General features: G+C 36.9%; 1 protein-coding gene across 1 annotated transcript; it reads right to left on the bottom strand.

Moving 5' to 3' along the window:
- Positions 1,059–15,204, bottom strand: KLHL41 (kelch like family member 41). Its single transcript, XM_005676004.3, has 6 exons — positions 14,000–15,204; positions 10,428–10,585; positions 10,200–10,307; positions 7,245–7,430; positions 4,161–4,307; positions 1,059–1,392 (listed from the first exon to the last, which is right to left on the bottom strand). Exons 1-6 carry the CDS (start codon positions 15,107–15,109, stop codon positions 1,281–1,283), a joined length of 1,821 nt encoding a protein of 606 aa, XP_005676061.1. The 5' UTR covers positions 15,110–15,204; the 3' UTR covers positions 1,059–1,280.

Raw genomic sequence — 16,002 nt, 5'->3', positions numbered from 1 at the left:
ACAATTTATCTGCTAAATAACCTGTAGTTGCCCACCTTTGGGATTTGCTGATTGTATACTCAGGGTGCAGTTCAATATAGAAAAGTACTCAAGATTATACTTCAGAGATCCATAGTAAGACTAAATTTTATTGAATGTTTCCATATTTATGATGCAGAAAATAAAGCTATAGCTTTATTTTATAAATATGAACATTCATATTTTTATGCAGTTGCTTAACAAGTAATAATGGAATACTCCAAGTCAGTTCCAATTCAGGCCTCTCAGAAAATAACACAGATAAGGCTAGAAGTCAAACATGTCTGTGAAAGCACATGAGACCCATATGCCATGATTAAGTTCATGACTTGCAGACAGTAGAATGTAATGGTTTTGGACAAACTGAGATGTCATCTTACTATGTATGCTAAGAACAAACAATTTGAATGTAGGGTTTTACATCCCAGAAAATAGAATAATACAGTCATCGTTCTTTCTATCAGAAATTTGCAAATAGGTAGCTCTTTAAAGTATAGATAAAACTCAAAGCAATGAATACACACCTTTCTCCATACCACCTGCTGGCCCCAAATTCTGCCCCAGCAATTAAGGAATCAATCCTTTTCCTAAGATTGCCTCCCAACCTACAGATACTGCAGTTAAGGACTTGAAGACTGTGATTTACTGGTTTTTAATTTAAAATTTTAAAATTAGATTTAAATCACAATATACCAGTGTTGCAAAAAGAAAGGGGAGAAAAGAATGACAACTTGAATTTGACTATTTTTGCTTAGAGACTTTTCCCTTTCAAATGAAATCCATTTATTCCGTTTCCAAAGTCTTCTCACAGCATATAATCTTTAATATATTGCACAGGGTTCTTGTAATATCTTGAAGCATGAGGAAAGGTTTTTGCTATTTAAAATTTTTTTAATGTAAATGTACATATTTCATTCTCCAGTTTCATTTGTAATAGAAAAAGGAGTGTAAAGGCACCTTAACAATGCAAATGAAAGGATTAATAAACTCAAATTTAGGAAGCTCCTTTATAATTGATTGAGACAGATTAACAAGAGAAATAATCTGTTCAATTTAACATTTATTATTTTTTAAGCTCTGATTGTTACATTGAAAATTCAGTAACTTTGAGGTTTTGATGTCCACTGCTAATCTCTTGGACAATAACAAAGTAGATAATTTCTACATGGAATCTCTGTATAGGCTTTTTAAAAACAATAAATTAAGGCCCTATTATCCAAACAGACCACCTCCCTATCTATTATATTTTTTCACCTTCTTGTTTATAGCTTAGACAGTTTGAAGAGATTTAACCGTGTTGCTAGGCAACTAGCTCCTGAAGCATAACGTATTTCCTTCAGCATCCCAGCCCATTCTTTTTTATCGTCTTCATACCTGATGGAGAAAAAGAATGTAATAAGTTGTTTTAAAGTAGACAGTTCTATAGATCTCCTGGTATTAAATATTTCTCTGAGAAAACCCCATTTGATCTTACCCAGAGGAGGATGCACCTGACTCTTAGACTAACCCTTGAATTCCTCCAAAAATGTGCATTCTCTGAGCATATACCCAAATTATTGCCACAGTATTTGATCTAGATGCTTAGGCAGTTAAACCTTCTCTGGGAATCAAAGACTGTCCAGTGATGATAAGTAACAGGCAATTAATCCTTCACCTCTGGACTGCTAAAGATGGCTGGTCCCCATGAATCCAGGTCAGCAAAGAGTAAGAACTGGGAAGAGCAGAGACAATTAAGTCACCTTGATTCTGATTTCAGCTGTAGCCATACACCAGTGTGATGCAAGGCACTGACACTAGGGGTCACTCTGTAAGAAGCTATTGCTCTTCCCCTTTACTGTCCTGTGTGAGTGCTGCTCTTAGACTCTGCACTGGACCTTAGGTAAGAACTGGTCACCCTCTCTGAATATTCAGGGTCATGAAGACACAGACAGCTTGAGTCCCTTTGAGACCTGTGTGCTTTTCCTTTGCCTGGTGCCTGGTGCTTGAAATGCCATCTCTGCATGAGAAATTCCTCAACATTGCCTTCTCTCTGAAGCCCTTCTCACCTTCCTGAAGCAGAGTTTGTTTTGTCTTCATTTCTCACGGTGTTCTTTGTTTGGTATCCATTGATGATAACAATTATCATCCTATTTTAATGTTTTTATATTTATGTCCTCAACAAGCTCAAAGTTACATGTATTTTATTCACTTTAGTATCTTCCCTTCTCCAGAAGCTATCAATACTTGGCACATAGGAAATACCCCCAAATCATTCTATGATGAGTGAATGAGATTTAAAATAATTTAAAAATTAGCTGATGCCTGTGTTAGAGTTGAGAATCACTGCCTATTCTTGTTTTCCAAGCAAGAATTATTATCCCTGTTTTTCAAAAACCCTAACCTTTCCAGCCCTCCATTATTTCATCCTTTTTTTCTGCCGCTTCCAGTGTTTACCCATCTCACCCTCTTGCTGAGTCTTTCCTCCCTGGGGATCTCCAGTTTCTTTATCTTCTTCCCTCTTTTTTGAAGGGAAAGTGGTAATAGTTAACTTCCTTTTATAGCCACTTTCTCTTGCCCTCTACACAGCTAGTTACTGTTACAATAACATAGGGAAATGATGTCTGATGCACAAAATAATTGTTTGGTTAAGCTGCCAGCCTTTGAGCCTTCCAGTTCACCAGCTGGGAATAAGGCATGTACTGGTTCAGGTATAGAACAAATATTATCCATTTTTCTCTCTTAGGCTTAGTGGTATGCCTCTAAAACTGTACTTATAAATTTAAATCTGTAAGCAAATCTAAAGCATAAATTTGGCAGTTTCTGGATGAGTATAGCCAAAGCTATGGTTTTTCCAGTAATCATGTGTGGATGTGAGAGTTGGGCCATAAAGAAGGCTCAGCACCAAAAAATTGATGCTTTTGAACTGTGGTGTTGGAGAAGAATCTTGAGAGTCCCTTGGACTGGAAGGTGATCAAACCACTCAACCCTAAAGGAAATCAACCTTGAATATTCTTTGGAAGGACTGATGCTGAAGCTGAAGCTCCAATACTTTGACCCTGATGCAAAGAGATGGTTCATTTGAAAATACCCTGATGTTGGGAGGAAGAGAAAAGGATGGCAGAGGATGAGATGGTTAGCATAACCAACTCAATGGACATGAATTTGAGCAAACTCTGGAAGATAGTGATGGACAGGGAAGCCTGGAGTGCTGCAGTCCATGGAGTCACAAAGAGTTGGATGCGACTTAGAGACTGAACAACCACAAAATATATCGTGAACTCACACTCACCTCAGGCAACTGAGATCTACCTCCTATAAACTTAGATCAGCAAGCATGACGCCTAGGCTGAAGACCACACAGGGGGGGACCTGATAGTGGCTAGACATCTACATACTGTACGCCCTGCCTCAACTGTGTTACCATGTGACTCTCTTTAATGATACAAGTTACACTTCTTCTCCCAAGACCTCTGGATACACTGGTCTCTATATGCTGTTCACTTCATTAGAAACTATGGTAAAACACACACACACACACCTTCTTTATAAATACATTCATTTAAGTTTAACTGTAAAATAGTTCAATTGAGTAACACCTGTAAGTGTCAGGTAAGAGACCTGCCCAGCACCGATCTTAGAGGTCAATGCTTTTCACTTCTCTTTTAAAAAGCTTTTATAACTGAACACTCTGAAAATTGGAAACATATTTAAATTAGAAACATATTTAAATTAGATTCAAACTAGAATGAATGAATCATGGAAAACTCAAGAGGTTAAATGTTTCTTCAGAGCCCTGTTCTCTAAGGAAATAAAGTACCCTGTGTGAGGAAGGTAAGTGGTTTGGAAGGCTTTACTCTGTGGGATGCCTAGAGCATTCATTACACTTTTAAAACTGGAAGGGAGCTTAAAGGATGAGTTGTCCAGCTCTTAATTATTGATTAAGATATAGGCCCCAGTAAGTTCTTTCCCAAGCTCACAGCTAATTAGAAGCAGTACTTGATTAAGTAAGTGGCAATGTGAAAAAGTTCAATAGGTTCAAAGAGTGTTTACCACCAAAAAGTAGTGTACATTTTGGGAAAGTCTGGCTTCCTATGTACTTCAAAACCGTTTTGTCTTACTTGGCTTAATATTTAGTTCGGAAAACTGGAGTGAGCAAAACTTACTTCCATATGTCATTGACTTCAGTGGGTGCAAATTCTTTAGATTCCAGCTGAATCATGGCAAAACCACCGATGGCATACAGGGATCCAGCCAAGCTGACCAAACTGATGGAACTTCTTTCTTGGGGAAATTCAGTCATTACTTCCCACCTGGGAATCATTGAAGATATAGTTAATGTAAAACTTAAAAAAACGCCAAATGTATTTACTGAATAGCTATAAAAAAAATAGTGAAAAATTTTGAGTAGCATAGGCATCCAAAATTAGAAGATTAAATTTGCTACTGGAAAATATCTAAATATTCCTTTATTTGAAAGATCTAACCAGATGCGATTTTAAGGCCCTCAATATATCAATCCAAAAATACTTCACCTTCATCAGTTAGCACCTTCAACAGTGGTTATCAAACTGTGTGCCATAAATAGTGGAGTATTGGGGGGCAATTCTAGGGTTCCTAGGCCCTACTGTGTTGGGTTTCATTTGAATGCTAATACAAATTTTAAAAATCTTTGAGGTCCATGGTGTCTCAAGAAATCTCCAAACCCTTGTTAATAAAGCATGTGAAAAGGATAGTTTCGGGCTCCCCAAGTTACACTAGTGGTAAAGAATCCACCTGCCAATGCAGGAGACACAAGTTCTATCCCTGGGTTAGAAAGAGTCCCCTGGAGGAGGAAATGGCAACGCACTGCAGTATTCTTCCCTGGAAAATTCAATGGACAGAGGAGCATGGGGGGCTACAGTCCATGGGGTCACGAAGAGTTGGACACGACTGAGCACATATGAGGACAGTTAACAAACTAGGGTTGGAAATTTTCTTTTTAATAATTTATCCTTCATCCTTTTAAATAAAGGATTTATGGGAACTTTTTAATGTTAATGGCTGTATGAAATAGGACCACTAAAGATAATATCAATCAAAATAGTTGGAAGTATCGAGTCTAGAATGAGTTAGTCATTTTGGTAGCTCTCTTCCAGTACTCTGGCATTAAAAGTGGACCTCATAGTTTTTCTCTAAATATATCATCTGTTTAACTATAAGAAATAATATACATACATTGTAGAAAATCTGGAGAAACAAGTTATAGAAGAAAACAACTATCACCCATGATCCTATCCTTCAAATATAAGCAAAATTTTGCTATATTTGTCATTTAAAAATGCATATAAATTTAAATATCCATCTATACATATGTACTGGAGAAGGCAATGGCAACCCACTCCAGTACTCTTGCCGGGAAAATCCCATGGATGGAGGAGCCTGGTAGGCTGCAGTCCATGGGGTCACTAAGGGTCGGACACAACTGAGTGACTTCACTTTCACTTTTCACTTTCATGCATTGGAGAAGGAAATGGCAAGGCACTCCAGTGTTCTTGCCTGGAGAATCCCAGGGACGGGGGAGCCTGGTGGGCTGCCGTCTATGGGGTCGCACAGAGTCGGACACGACTGAAACGACTTAGCAGCAGCAGCAGCAGCAGCATACATATGTATAAAACTAATAATATAGAGTATTTACAGTTTTATATGTTGCTGCTTTAACTTCTTATGGGTGTTTACCCATATTATATAGTCTTCAAAAACATGATTTTTAATGATCATAAAAATCCAATTCCATAAAACTTCCTTGTAATTTATAGATTAATTAAAGTCTGTGAAGAAGGCTGAGCGCTGAAGAATTGATGCTTTTGAATGGTGGTGTTGGAGAAGACTCTTGAGAGTCCCTTGGACTGCGAGGAGATCCAACCAGTCCGTTCTGAAGGAGGTCAGTCCTGGGATTTCTTTGGAAGGAATGATGCTGAAGCTGAAACTCCAGTACTTTGGCCACCTCATGCGAAGAGTTGACTCATTGGAAAAGACTTTGATGCTGGGAGGGATTGGGGGCAGAAGGAGAAGGGGACGACAGAGGATGAGATGGCTGGATGGCACCACTGACTTGATGGACGTGAATCTGAGTGAACTCCGGGAGTTGGTGATGGACAGGGAGGCCTGGCGTGCTGCGATTCATGGGGTCACAAAGAGTCACACACGACTGAGCGACTGAACTGAACTGAAAGTCTATTTTGAACTGTGGTGTAGGAGAAGACTCTCGAGAGTCCCTTGGACTGCAAGGAGATCAAACCAGTCCATCCTAAAGGAGATCTGTCCTGAAGTATTCACTGGAAGGACTGATGTGAAGCTGAAACTCCAATACTTTGGCCACCTGGTATGAAGAGCTGACTCATTTGAAAAGACCCTAATGCTGGGAAAGATTGAAGGTGGGGGTAGAAGGGGACGACAGAGGATGAGATGGTTGGATCGCATCACCGACTCAATGGACACGAGGTTGAGTAGACTGTGGGAGTTGGTGATGGACAGGGAGGACTGGAGTGCTGCAATCCATGGGGTTGCAAAGAGTCCAACATGACTGAGCGACTGAACTGAACTGAACTGAACTGAAAGTCTATTTTGTAATCAGGCATACTTGGTTCCTTAAAAAAGTAATAATAGTGTTCTAATTTTTTCTTTATTGCTAAACTAGGAGCATAAAAACTATATACTCATCTAGATATATGAGCTCAAAAACTTGAAAAGGACTAATTCTATATAAAGAATATATGTCCTGCATCTTCACATTAACTTTAAGCCAATACAATCTTAAAAGTGAAAAAAAGAGAAAATTATAAAGAACACAAAAGAATCAAATATCTGAAGCATTCATCCTTTACAAATATCAAAAACTAAGTGGAGGTCTTTTAATATTTAAAGAAACTACACATTCCAAATCAAATAACCTTATAGAGAGATGTATATCCACTATTGTGTATGTAATTATTCAGAAGTATTACCTTTGCAAGGCTAGATTCACAAAATTAATAACAAGTGAGGGCAAATTGGTTACTCCAACATTAACTTGAGGGTCATGTATTCCAAATTACAAACACACACAATGCATCAAAATGTTAGGTGTTTCATGACTATAACACCAAAAGAAATACAGACAAAGATACTTCCTCTTCAGTCCCTGCCTCCCTGCCCTCCTCTCCCCTTGTCCAAACTAGAAATTGAAGCATACAGTGATTCATATTCCATAGTAAGAGGTAACAGCTTACTTATTGGTGTTGAGGTCAAAAGCTTCAACTGAAGCTGAAAGACCGTCTTCAGTGACACCTCCAGCAATCACAATTTTGCCTTTATGGACTGCCACTCCAAACATGGAACGAGGGATCTTCATTGGAGCCAAATCTTTCCAGTCTCCTTTTTTGGGGTTGTAGACAAATACTCTGTTTGTACATTTTCTGTAAACAAAACACAACAAAATGGTCCTTTAAGAATTTTCCTTTTTTGAAAAAAAAAACAACTTGACTAATCACTTGGCTTTGGTTCTCACTTGAAATATGTAATATAGTGAAGATCAGAAAAATTCTTAATCTGAACATATGTCACCAAGCAAAGGACAATAATACGAGAACCAAAAACTATTTTATAACAATTTATGCTATTGGAAGGTAGCATCCTTTACTTTTGGCAATTGCCTAGAGGCCCAGGAAGCATAGATTTTAATCCTATCTGCTACTAAGTTAAATGGAAAACATGAATAGAGTTAACAAATTTCATAAATTCTTTATTGTGCCTCTGTTACAAAAGTGTTTATTCATTTCATTATCTGAATATCCTAAGAATGAATCAGTTAACGTAAAAAATACTTAGGTGTGAATGTACCTATTTTCAATGTTCATTGCATTTTATTCTATCACTAATATACCGATACATTTTAAGAAATCTGGGACTAAAGATTAGACAACTAGTCATCTGAGCTGATGAGTAACAAGAACAATTTTACATGCTAAATGCTACCAGAAAAACCTGGACCCATCTGAATTATCTTTCTTAGGTTCTTATGATTCCATAATTTACTGATGGGAGTTTGAATTTCAAATAACAATTAACTGGATATATCTGGTAAAGCAAAGAGCAACAAAACAAAACCTCAACTTTTTTTTCACTAGTTTTATAAAAGACCAGATTTCTGGAGTAGAAGCATTTCCTGTAATATATGACTATGAGTATTATCTTAAAACTCCACTCAGTGGCAAAAACCAGTATATTTCAGTGCTTGCTTTTAGATAATGACTCATTTCAAAGTTCTTGACTCTGGCATTTGTCAAGCAATGTTGTCTTGGTTAATCATATTCTCAAGATGAATATATTACTGACAAGACCATATGCTTCTTACTGACATATCAATTTCCTAGTTACTAATACTACTTGAAGGAAACAATTTAAATTATTTGGCAGGGCCACTATGTTTGCAAAGTCAAAACACTGCTTAACACAGATTTTCCATTCCATTTACTAAGGAAAAATGCCCCAAATAAGATTTAGCACTGAGTGTGTTTATAATATGGCCTTCCTTTAAATGTTTATTTAATGGGACTATCTGGCATTAAGGAGGATATCAAGACTTCAGAATATGTTATTGAATATATATTATATAAAAACTCATTGCTTTTTAAAATCACATATTCTATAATATATATCATTTTAATTGAATCATACCATTAATTTTTAACTCTAGAATATAGAGTTCTTTAATTCTAGCACATTTCCATATTTTACTCTCCTTTCCTGCTTTTTTTTTTGCCACTTTATTTGTTTTTTAATTAAAGGATAACTGCTTTACAGAATTTTGTTGTTTTCTGTCAAATACCAACAAGAATCAGCCATAGGTACACCCATGTCCCCTTCTTCCTGGACTTCCTTCCCATCTCCCTCCCCATTCCACCCTTCTAGATTGTCACAGAACCCCTGTTTGAGTTCCCTGAGTCATACAGCAAATTCTTATTGACTCTCTATTTTATATATGGTATTGTCAGTTTCCATGTTACTCTCTCCATACATCTCACGCTCTTCCTCCTCCCCCCTACCCCATGTCCATAGGTCTGTTCTCTATGTCTGTTTCTCCATTGCTGCCCTGCAAAACCTAGAGCCTATTATACAGAGTGAAGTAAGTCAGAAAGAGAAATATAACTATCGTATTCTGATGCATATATATGGAATCTAGAAAGATGGTACTGATGAATTTATTTGCAGGGCAGCAGTGGAAAAAACAGACACAGAGAATAGTCCTTAAATTCTTAATTCTAGCTTCCTTTCCAGGACTGGACAACTTTTAACCTGGGCAAGTGATACAAACCAAATTAGGCAGAGTTTTCAAGGGCAGGAAATTTGTTATCATTATTGAAATAAAAAATCATCATTTTATCAAACAGGCTACTGGCTTAACGGACTTCTGGAGCACTCTGAACTCACTTCTTCCATAAGATCTCTTTCCTAATTACCTACCCCTTGAGAAGTACCTAAAAATCAAGTTATATCCTCTTTTTCTCCTAAGAGACTGGGTGCTGCTGAGTATTCCAGGTATATTTCTTCTGTTTGATCAGTGCCTGTTTGTGACCAGTTGTTAAATATTTTGAATATCATTTGTCCAGGAATAAATATGTGAAACATTGCTGAGGAAAGAGCTGCCTGCTTTTCAGTCACCATGTTTTTCAGTTTCAAACTCAACTATCTAAATTCTCTGTTATGAATGTAAAGTACAAAATCCATGATTTTTTTATACACTATTGTTTTAGTACCTATATTTTAAATGCTATATTAAAGAGATATGCTTAATTTTTATCTATCAATACTTATGGCTAAATCCATAAAAAGTCCACTGGTTTTAATGTAGTAAAATATAATTATAAATTAGCCAAATAAAAGACTTGATTATGCTCCTAAATGCTGCTTTTCCATTGTAAGAAAGCTTATGATGGAGCTATTATGCTCATTCCTAGCAATATATTGGGCATATACAAACTGACTTCAACAGTTTAATAATTTTATACAGTTTTCCTTCATAAGTCATTATTAATATCCTCCAATAACATTTCAAAACTTTATTTTAAAATTTTGCTTCCACAATGTTATAGGTGAGAACCAAGTATCATTCCAGTATAAACAGAAAGGAACTCTTGTAATAAAAAATCACCTGGATATAAACCGTAAGATTTTAGGGTACTTACTTATCATCTGTCTTTCCTCCAAGACAATATATCATCCCCTTATGGGAAATCACACTATGGCCATAGACTTTGATAGGAAGCTTTTTAACTTCATTCCATTTGGCTGCCCTAAAATCAGAAAATGATAGAATTTATATGCTTTCAGTAAATTTCAGGTTCTAAAATTATGATTTTGTTATAGACACTCATATACCTGAATGCTTAGGAATTGAAAATATGCCAACTTACACAGGATCATAGCATAATACTGTATCCAGAGAAGCCTCTGTTTGAAGGTCTTTGCCTGCAACTACATAGATTTTGTCATCTATCTCTCCCAGACCGAAGAGACACCTAGCTGAAGGCAGAGGTGGGAGTCCAACCCACTCAGATGCTACATTATCAAGCTGAAAGAAAAAAAAATATATGAGGAATTGTGAAGCTTGTTATAGGTGTACCAAAAAATATGCTATACTTTGTTGTTTAGAATTGATTGAGATAGTAGAAGATCTCATAAATTTAAAACTATAACTCAGAAAGGATCATATTTTACCTTTGAATTACCAGGAAAAATGAGAAAATCTACACAGCCTACCAAAGAGCTAAAAATACTCAAAGCTGGAGAACTTGGGAAAAGGAAAGCGAGAATAAAATAGAGTCACCAGAGTTTAGTTAGAACTGGGAGATTTCTTGTCAAACTTTCTTCCCACATTACCTTGTTCAGGTTGAACAAGGAATCAATACTTCGAGGATATTGGGGAAATAGATTGTCACTGTAGGGAGGGTCACAGTATGTGAGTGACCCCCGCAAGCTATATTTAACAAGCTCCAAGCTGGCGCCCAGGACAGCTGGACCTGTCGCTCAGTTCACAGACAACTGGGACGTTAGATATTATCTTTTCTTCTTTCCTTAAACATTTTTAAGTTCTCCATGCTTCACTTTATTACTTTAGATATAGGCAGGTGTCCTCCCAGGCTTTGGTGGGAGTGATTTAAAATGCTCTTTTCCTTCCCTCCCACTCTTTCTCTCTTTCTGATTTAAATTAGAAAGGAATTCTGCTTGTTTTTGCTATTGCGAATTCTGTGAGCCTAAGACAGCCTCCAAGAGCCCATGCTCTGGGATATGTGATTGATTCTAATATGGCTGGCATCAGCTTTAGCACTAACTATTGGTAATTTTAAGATTTTCCACTTTGCATTTTAGGACACCAAGGCATAAGAAAGCTGCTTTCTGAGGGAGTGCAGTCAGAGATTATTGTTCTCTCTAGTGCTATTTCTATGTAGCAGAAGAAAAAGGGAAAAAACCCAGAATAACTGCATACCAAGAACAGATGCAGATATTCAAGTCTGTGGTATATCCAGATGGTGATCACTAATGTATTCATTTTTGAAAGAAAGTCCTTTATCAAGAAACCAGTAGGTAGTATAGAAGCAATAATAATGACAGTTATCGACTTTTTGGGATTCCCTGGTGGCTCACTGGCAAAGAATCCATCTGCCAATGTAGGAGATGCGGGTTCAATCCTTGGTCAGGAAGATCCCTTGGAGAAGGAAATGGCAGCCCACTCCAGTATTCTTGCCTGAGAAATCCCATGGACAGAGGAGCCTGGTGGGCTACAGTTCACAGGGTCACAAAAGAGTCAGACATGACTGAGTGACTAAACAACAACAAAGGAATTTTTACTCTGTGATAGGCTTCATACTGGGTGCTTTATGCAGGTAATCTAATTTAGTCCTCTCATTTGTTATCTCTGATTTAGAGAGGAGAAAACAGGCACAGAAAGGTTAAACAATTTGCCCAAGCTCACAGAGCTTTTAAGTGATACTCGATGCAAACTATATAAATTCATAGGTTTTTTTTTTTCTTTTTTTCAATGGGAGCAGCAGCCATCATAATCCCAAATCAGAGGGTTTACTGCCCACACTACCCAATACTGTCTACCTTCCCATACTACCCCCGATAGGGCACTTCCTACAGTAGACTGCCTGCTAGGTGTTTTTACAGACGAGTTGTCAAGCTATTTAACCTCTCTGGCTTCAGTTTTCTCATCCCTAAAATTAGAGTTTGGACTCAGAATACTTAAGATGTGGTGCTGTTCAAAGATTTGATGAAACTGTTAATTCTATAGGAAAAAAACCCTCTCTTATCTAGGTAAAAAAAATTATAATCTAATTCTAGTATACAACCAAAGGTCATATGAATCCTGACTTAATACATTTTAAACAGAGGTGACAAAGCAGAAAATACAAAACCTGAAATTCTCATACATTTTCTTGTGAGTCATAATCCTTTTTCACAGGTGTTTTTATCCTGGCTCACTATTTTATCCTTGTCTCACTATTTGTGCCTTTTAAAGGAGCAAGGCATAGGAAATAATAGGGAGTTGACCTTTTCAACTTTGAATAACTGTTTTTATAGCTATAAGGAACATCAAGCATGCTTCCTGAACCAGAAATGTGAGGCTATGTCAATAAAAGCAAGGGTAGCGATAGGATAGAAGGGACTAAAGATAAGGCTAGAAGTATTCTTCAGATTTGATTTCCAGGTTATTTGTATTTTAATGTCATTTTTACTTCCTAGATAGATTATTGTCTTTTCAATTGACTTTACCCTTTCTGAAATTTATCTGAATTTAAAACTAGCCCTTAGGAAGTTTTCTGGCCCACATTCAAATACTTATGATTACAGCTTTTATTGTTATTTTTATATTTCATAGTTAACATCCTTTAATGGAATTTGGAAAATTAAGAAGCATGATTGAATGTATTACATTTTTTTGAGATTAGTAGAAGATGGTTAAAGAGTGTGTTTTATAAACGCTCGGTAGGTCACACAATTTGAAATCGCTCAGTGACTGTGGTGTGACATTCTATACTTACTTATCTTTGGCCTTTCGAATTCAATGCCCATAAACTACAGGCCATGAGTAGCCATGACCTAAACAAACCCTTTTGAACTATCTGTAAGCTACAAAGTACTGGTATTGGTATTAAAGATAAAGTCACTGATTCCTTCATAAACTGGTAAAGTATAATGTGTTGGTAACATGAAACTAATGCCTTTCAAACAAACTACAGAGAGTTTGTTTAGGAGGATCTCTCTTCTTGGAAACTTCTATGGTTTCATAAAACAGATTAAGTTGCAATAATGTCTAAGTACAACTCTGATCCAAAGAAATTTGATCATTTATCATAAATAAAAATTTCTAAATACAATTAATCGATTCAAACTAGTGACATTTGTATAGATAGTATTTCCTCAAAGGTAATCCAAAGCGTGTAAAATACTTATACAAGTTCTTTTCACTTTCAATATAATTGTATTTTAGGCAGTAAACCACAATTAAGAGATGAAATGCTACCTCTGAGAATTTCAAATCAAGCACTTGGAAAAAGGTAGAAAATCTGATCAATTATAACTTTTTGTAGAGTACTTTGATTTTTGGAAAATACCTATTTTTCAGAAAGAGGATACAAGATTAAATTTTGTTTTTACTAAAATACTGGACTTTAAAGGATTACAGTCACAATCAACTATAAACATGACATTTTAGGTAAAAGAGCATAAAGAAAATCATGAGCCACCACTTGTACATGAATTAGAACCTCATTCTTCATGAAAATGTTTATTAAATATGAACAAGCAGCTAACTGATCTAAATATTTGTCAGTACTTAATGAAAATGCAAGGGACTGGAATAGGACGTCAAGTATTGATAGAATACAGTACAAGGAGCCTAAGTAATTCACAATCAGCTAACCAGATGGTGACTAACATCCTTCCCTTATGTCTCTGCATATGTGAAGATAGCCTTTCTTACCTGGAAGAAGTAGGACTGTAGGGGCTGAGCTTTATTTTCTTCATCCACATACAGCCCTCCTACCACATACACCTGATTTTGTTGGGTAACGATGCTGGAATGATTTCTGGGGATCTGCTCAGCCAGCGCGGTAAGGTAGCATTCATTTTCCGTGGGATCATAAGCCACAGCAGCTGTGTCATTAACCAGGAGGATGAGGTCCTTGACAAACATTCCATGCCTGGGAATATCATTCAGGTAACCAGGAAGTAAATCTTCATCGCCAACATCACCATTCACCTCGCCAGCCCCAGCCTTCGCTGTGTTTTTGCTAGGTTCTGGGAGTTTGCCTGCAAAGGCATCTTTGAGAACTTTGATTTTTTTCTGGAGTTCTGGGTTGCTTTTAATTATATCATCTTTTTCAACATGATCTTTAAAATATTTTTCTGTCATAAGGCGAAAACGAATACAATCAAACACTTCGCTAAGGTTTTTAACCCTATTTTCTTTGTCTGTTCGCACCCATTTCATCACTGCCTCAAATACTGCTTCTTCCTTTTCTACATTTAGGCTGTCATTGGAAATGACTGAGATCAGCTCCTGTGGAGACAGTTGCATGAAGTCCTCTTCCTTACAAATCTGTACAAAGCGATCAGACACAAATTCGCGGGCAGAGATGGCAAGTCTCGGGCAGTCAAGAAGAAGTCCTAATCTTAGAATAGCTAGACAGTTACCAGGAGCAAGTCTTTTCTGAAGATAAGAAACGCAGACAGTGAACACGGAGGGGATCTGAAAGCGGCTGGCCAATGCAAAAATATCTTGCACGTTTCCGTCATTGAGATCAATACTGGCAGAGTATAGGTACTTAATGATTAAATCCAGTACAGCAGGATCCACATTATCTAGTACTACCTCCTTTTTTTTCGCCTCATCAATTTCAGATAAAAAATACTCACGGAAGTAAGGACTACAAGCTGACAAAATCAATCTGTGGCAAGGAAGACTTTTGTCACCTGCTTTTAGGGTGCAATCGATGAATTTTTTCTCATCCAGGAGATCTTTTAGACCATCCTGAAGAAGGGTGGATTGGTAAAGCCGCAGTTCCTCTGCGAGTTCCCGCTGGGAATCCATTTTGTGAGTAACCTGGGTAAGGAAGGGGACACTAAGGCCTTAGCTCCTCACAGCACACAGGTCTAGCAGTAAAAAGGCAGATCAGTATGCTCTGCCCAGCTTGAAGCCTTTGCAATTTAATCCCACCAGCTAAATATAGAAACCAGTGCTAACAACGGGAATGTAGGAGAGCTAGTTTGGAAGAAGAGTTGCTCTTGCAGCTGTCAGAGATTGAAAGGAACAACTGGAACTTTAATCACTAAGGAAACAGCTAAGAAACGAGAGATTTAAATGAAGTGGAAAGCTTTAAAATACATAAAGCATTAGAAGACAGGCTAATAAAGGATACCACAAGAAAATGTTCACTGAACTAACAGAAAACTGAATCATAACAATGAGTCAGTCTGCTAAAACTGGTCTAGTGGCAAGCTACTTGGCTATCTGAATTAATGATGCAAAGGTCAAGAATATGAGGTGAGTTCATTTGAATACTCATAAGCAAGATCCTCTTTCCAGTAACTGTTATAAATGTTTATTTTCTACTTAAAACAGCAGGATATATAATATTCTTTGAGAAGTAGGAAACTTAAAAGACTGCTACTTAGGCAGATTATTTTTTTGGAAAAAACCTTTAAAAGAATAATACCCCCCCAATTCATGACTAAATTAAATGGAAAGAAACTGCTAACTTTATAAGATATCCTGTTATCATTATTCTTCAGCGGAAAAACTATAATTAGTATTGATTAAATTATGATATTACTCGTTCACACCCTGCCTTGCTCTGCAAAGGATTTGATGTGGCAAACAACAATAATAAAACCAGGAAAAAAAGTTAAAAGTTGACATTAGGGAAGAAAAATCCCACAACATATACACTATGATTAATAAAGATATTCTGCAGTTTCAAGTGT

The sequence above is a fragment of the Capra hircus genome, chromosome 2, assembly GCF_001704415.2.
Source record: "Capra hircus breed San Clemente chromosome 2, ASM170441v1, whole genome shotgun sequence".
NCBI classification, from domain to species: domain Eukaryota; kingdom Metazoa; phylum Chordata; class Mammalia; order Artiodactyla; family Bovidae; genus Capra; species Capra hircus.
This window is presented reverse-complemented; position numbering and strand designations above follow the sequence as displayed.

Coding starts and splice junctions, on each gene's coding strand:
- KLHL41 (XM_005676004.3), bottom strand. CDS start 15,109: ATGGATTCCCAGCGGGAACTCGCAGAGGAACTGCGGCTTTACCAATCC. Junction 10,308..10,427: donor GTATTATGCTATGATCCTGT/GTAAGTTGGCAT, acceptor TTCTGATTTTAG/GGCAGCCAAATGGAATGAAG. Junction 4,308..7,244: donor TTTGACCTCAACACCAATAA/GTAAGCTGTTAC, acceptor AATGATTCCCAG/GTGGGAAGTAATGACTGAAT.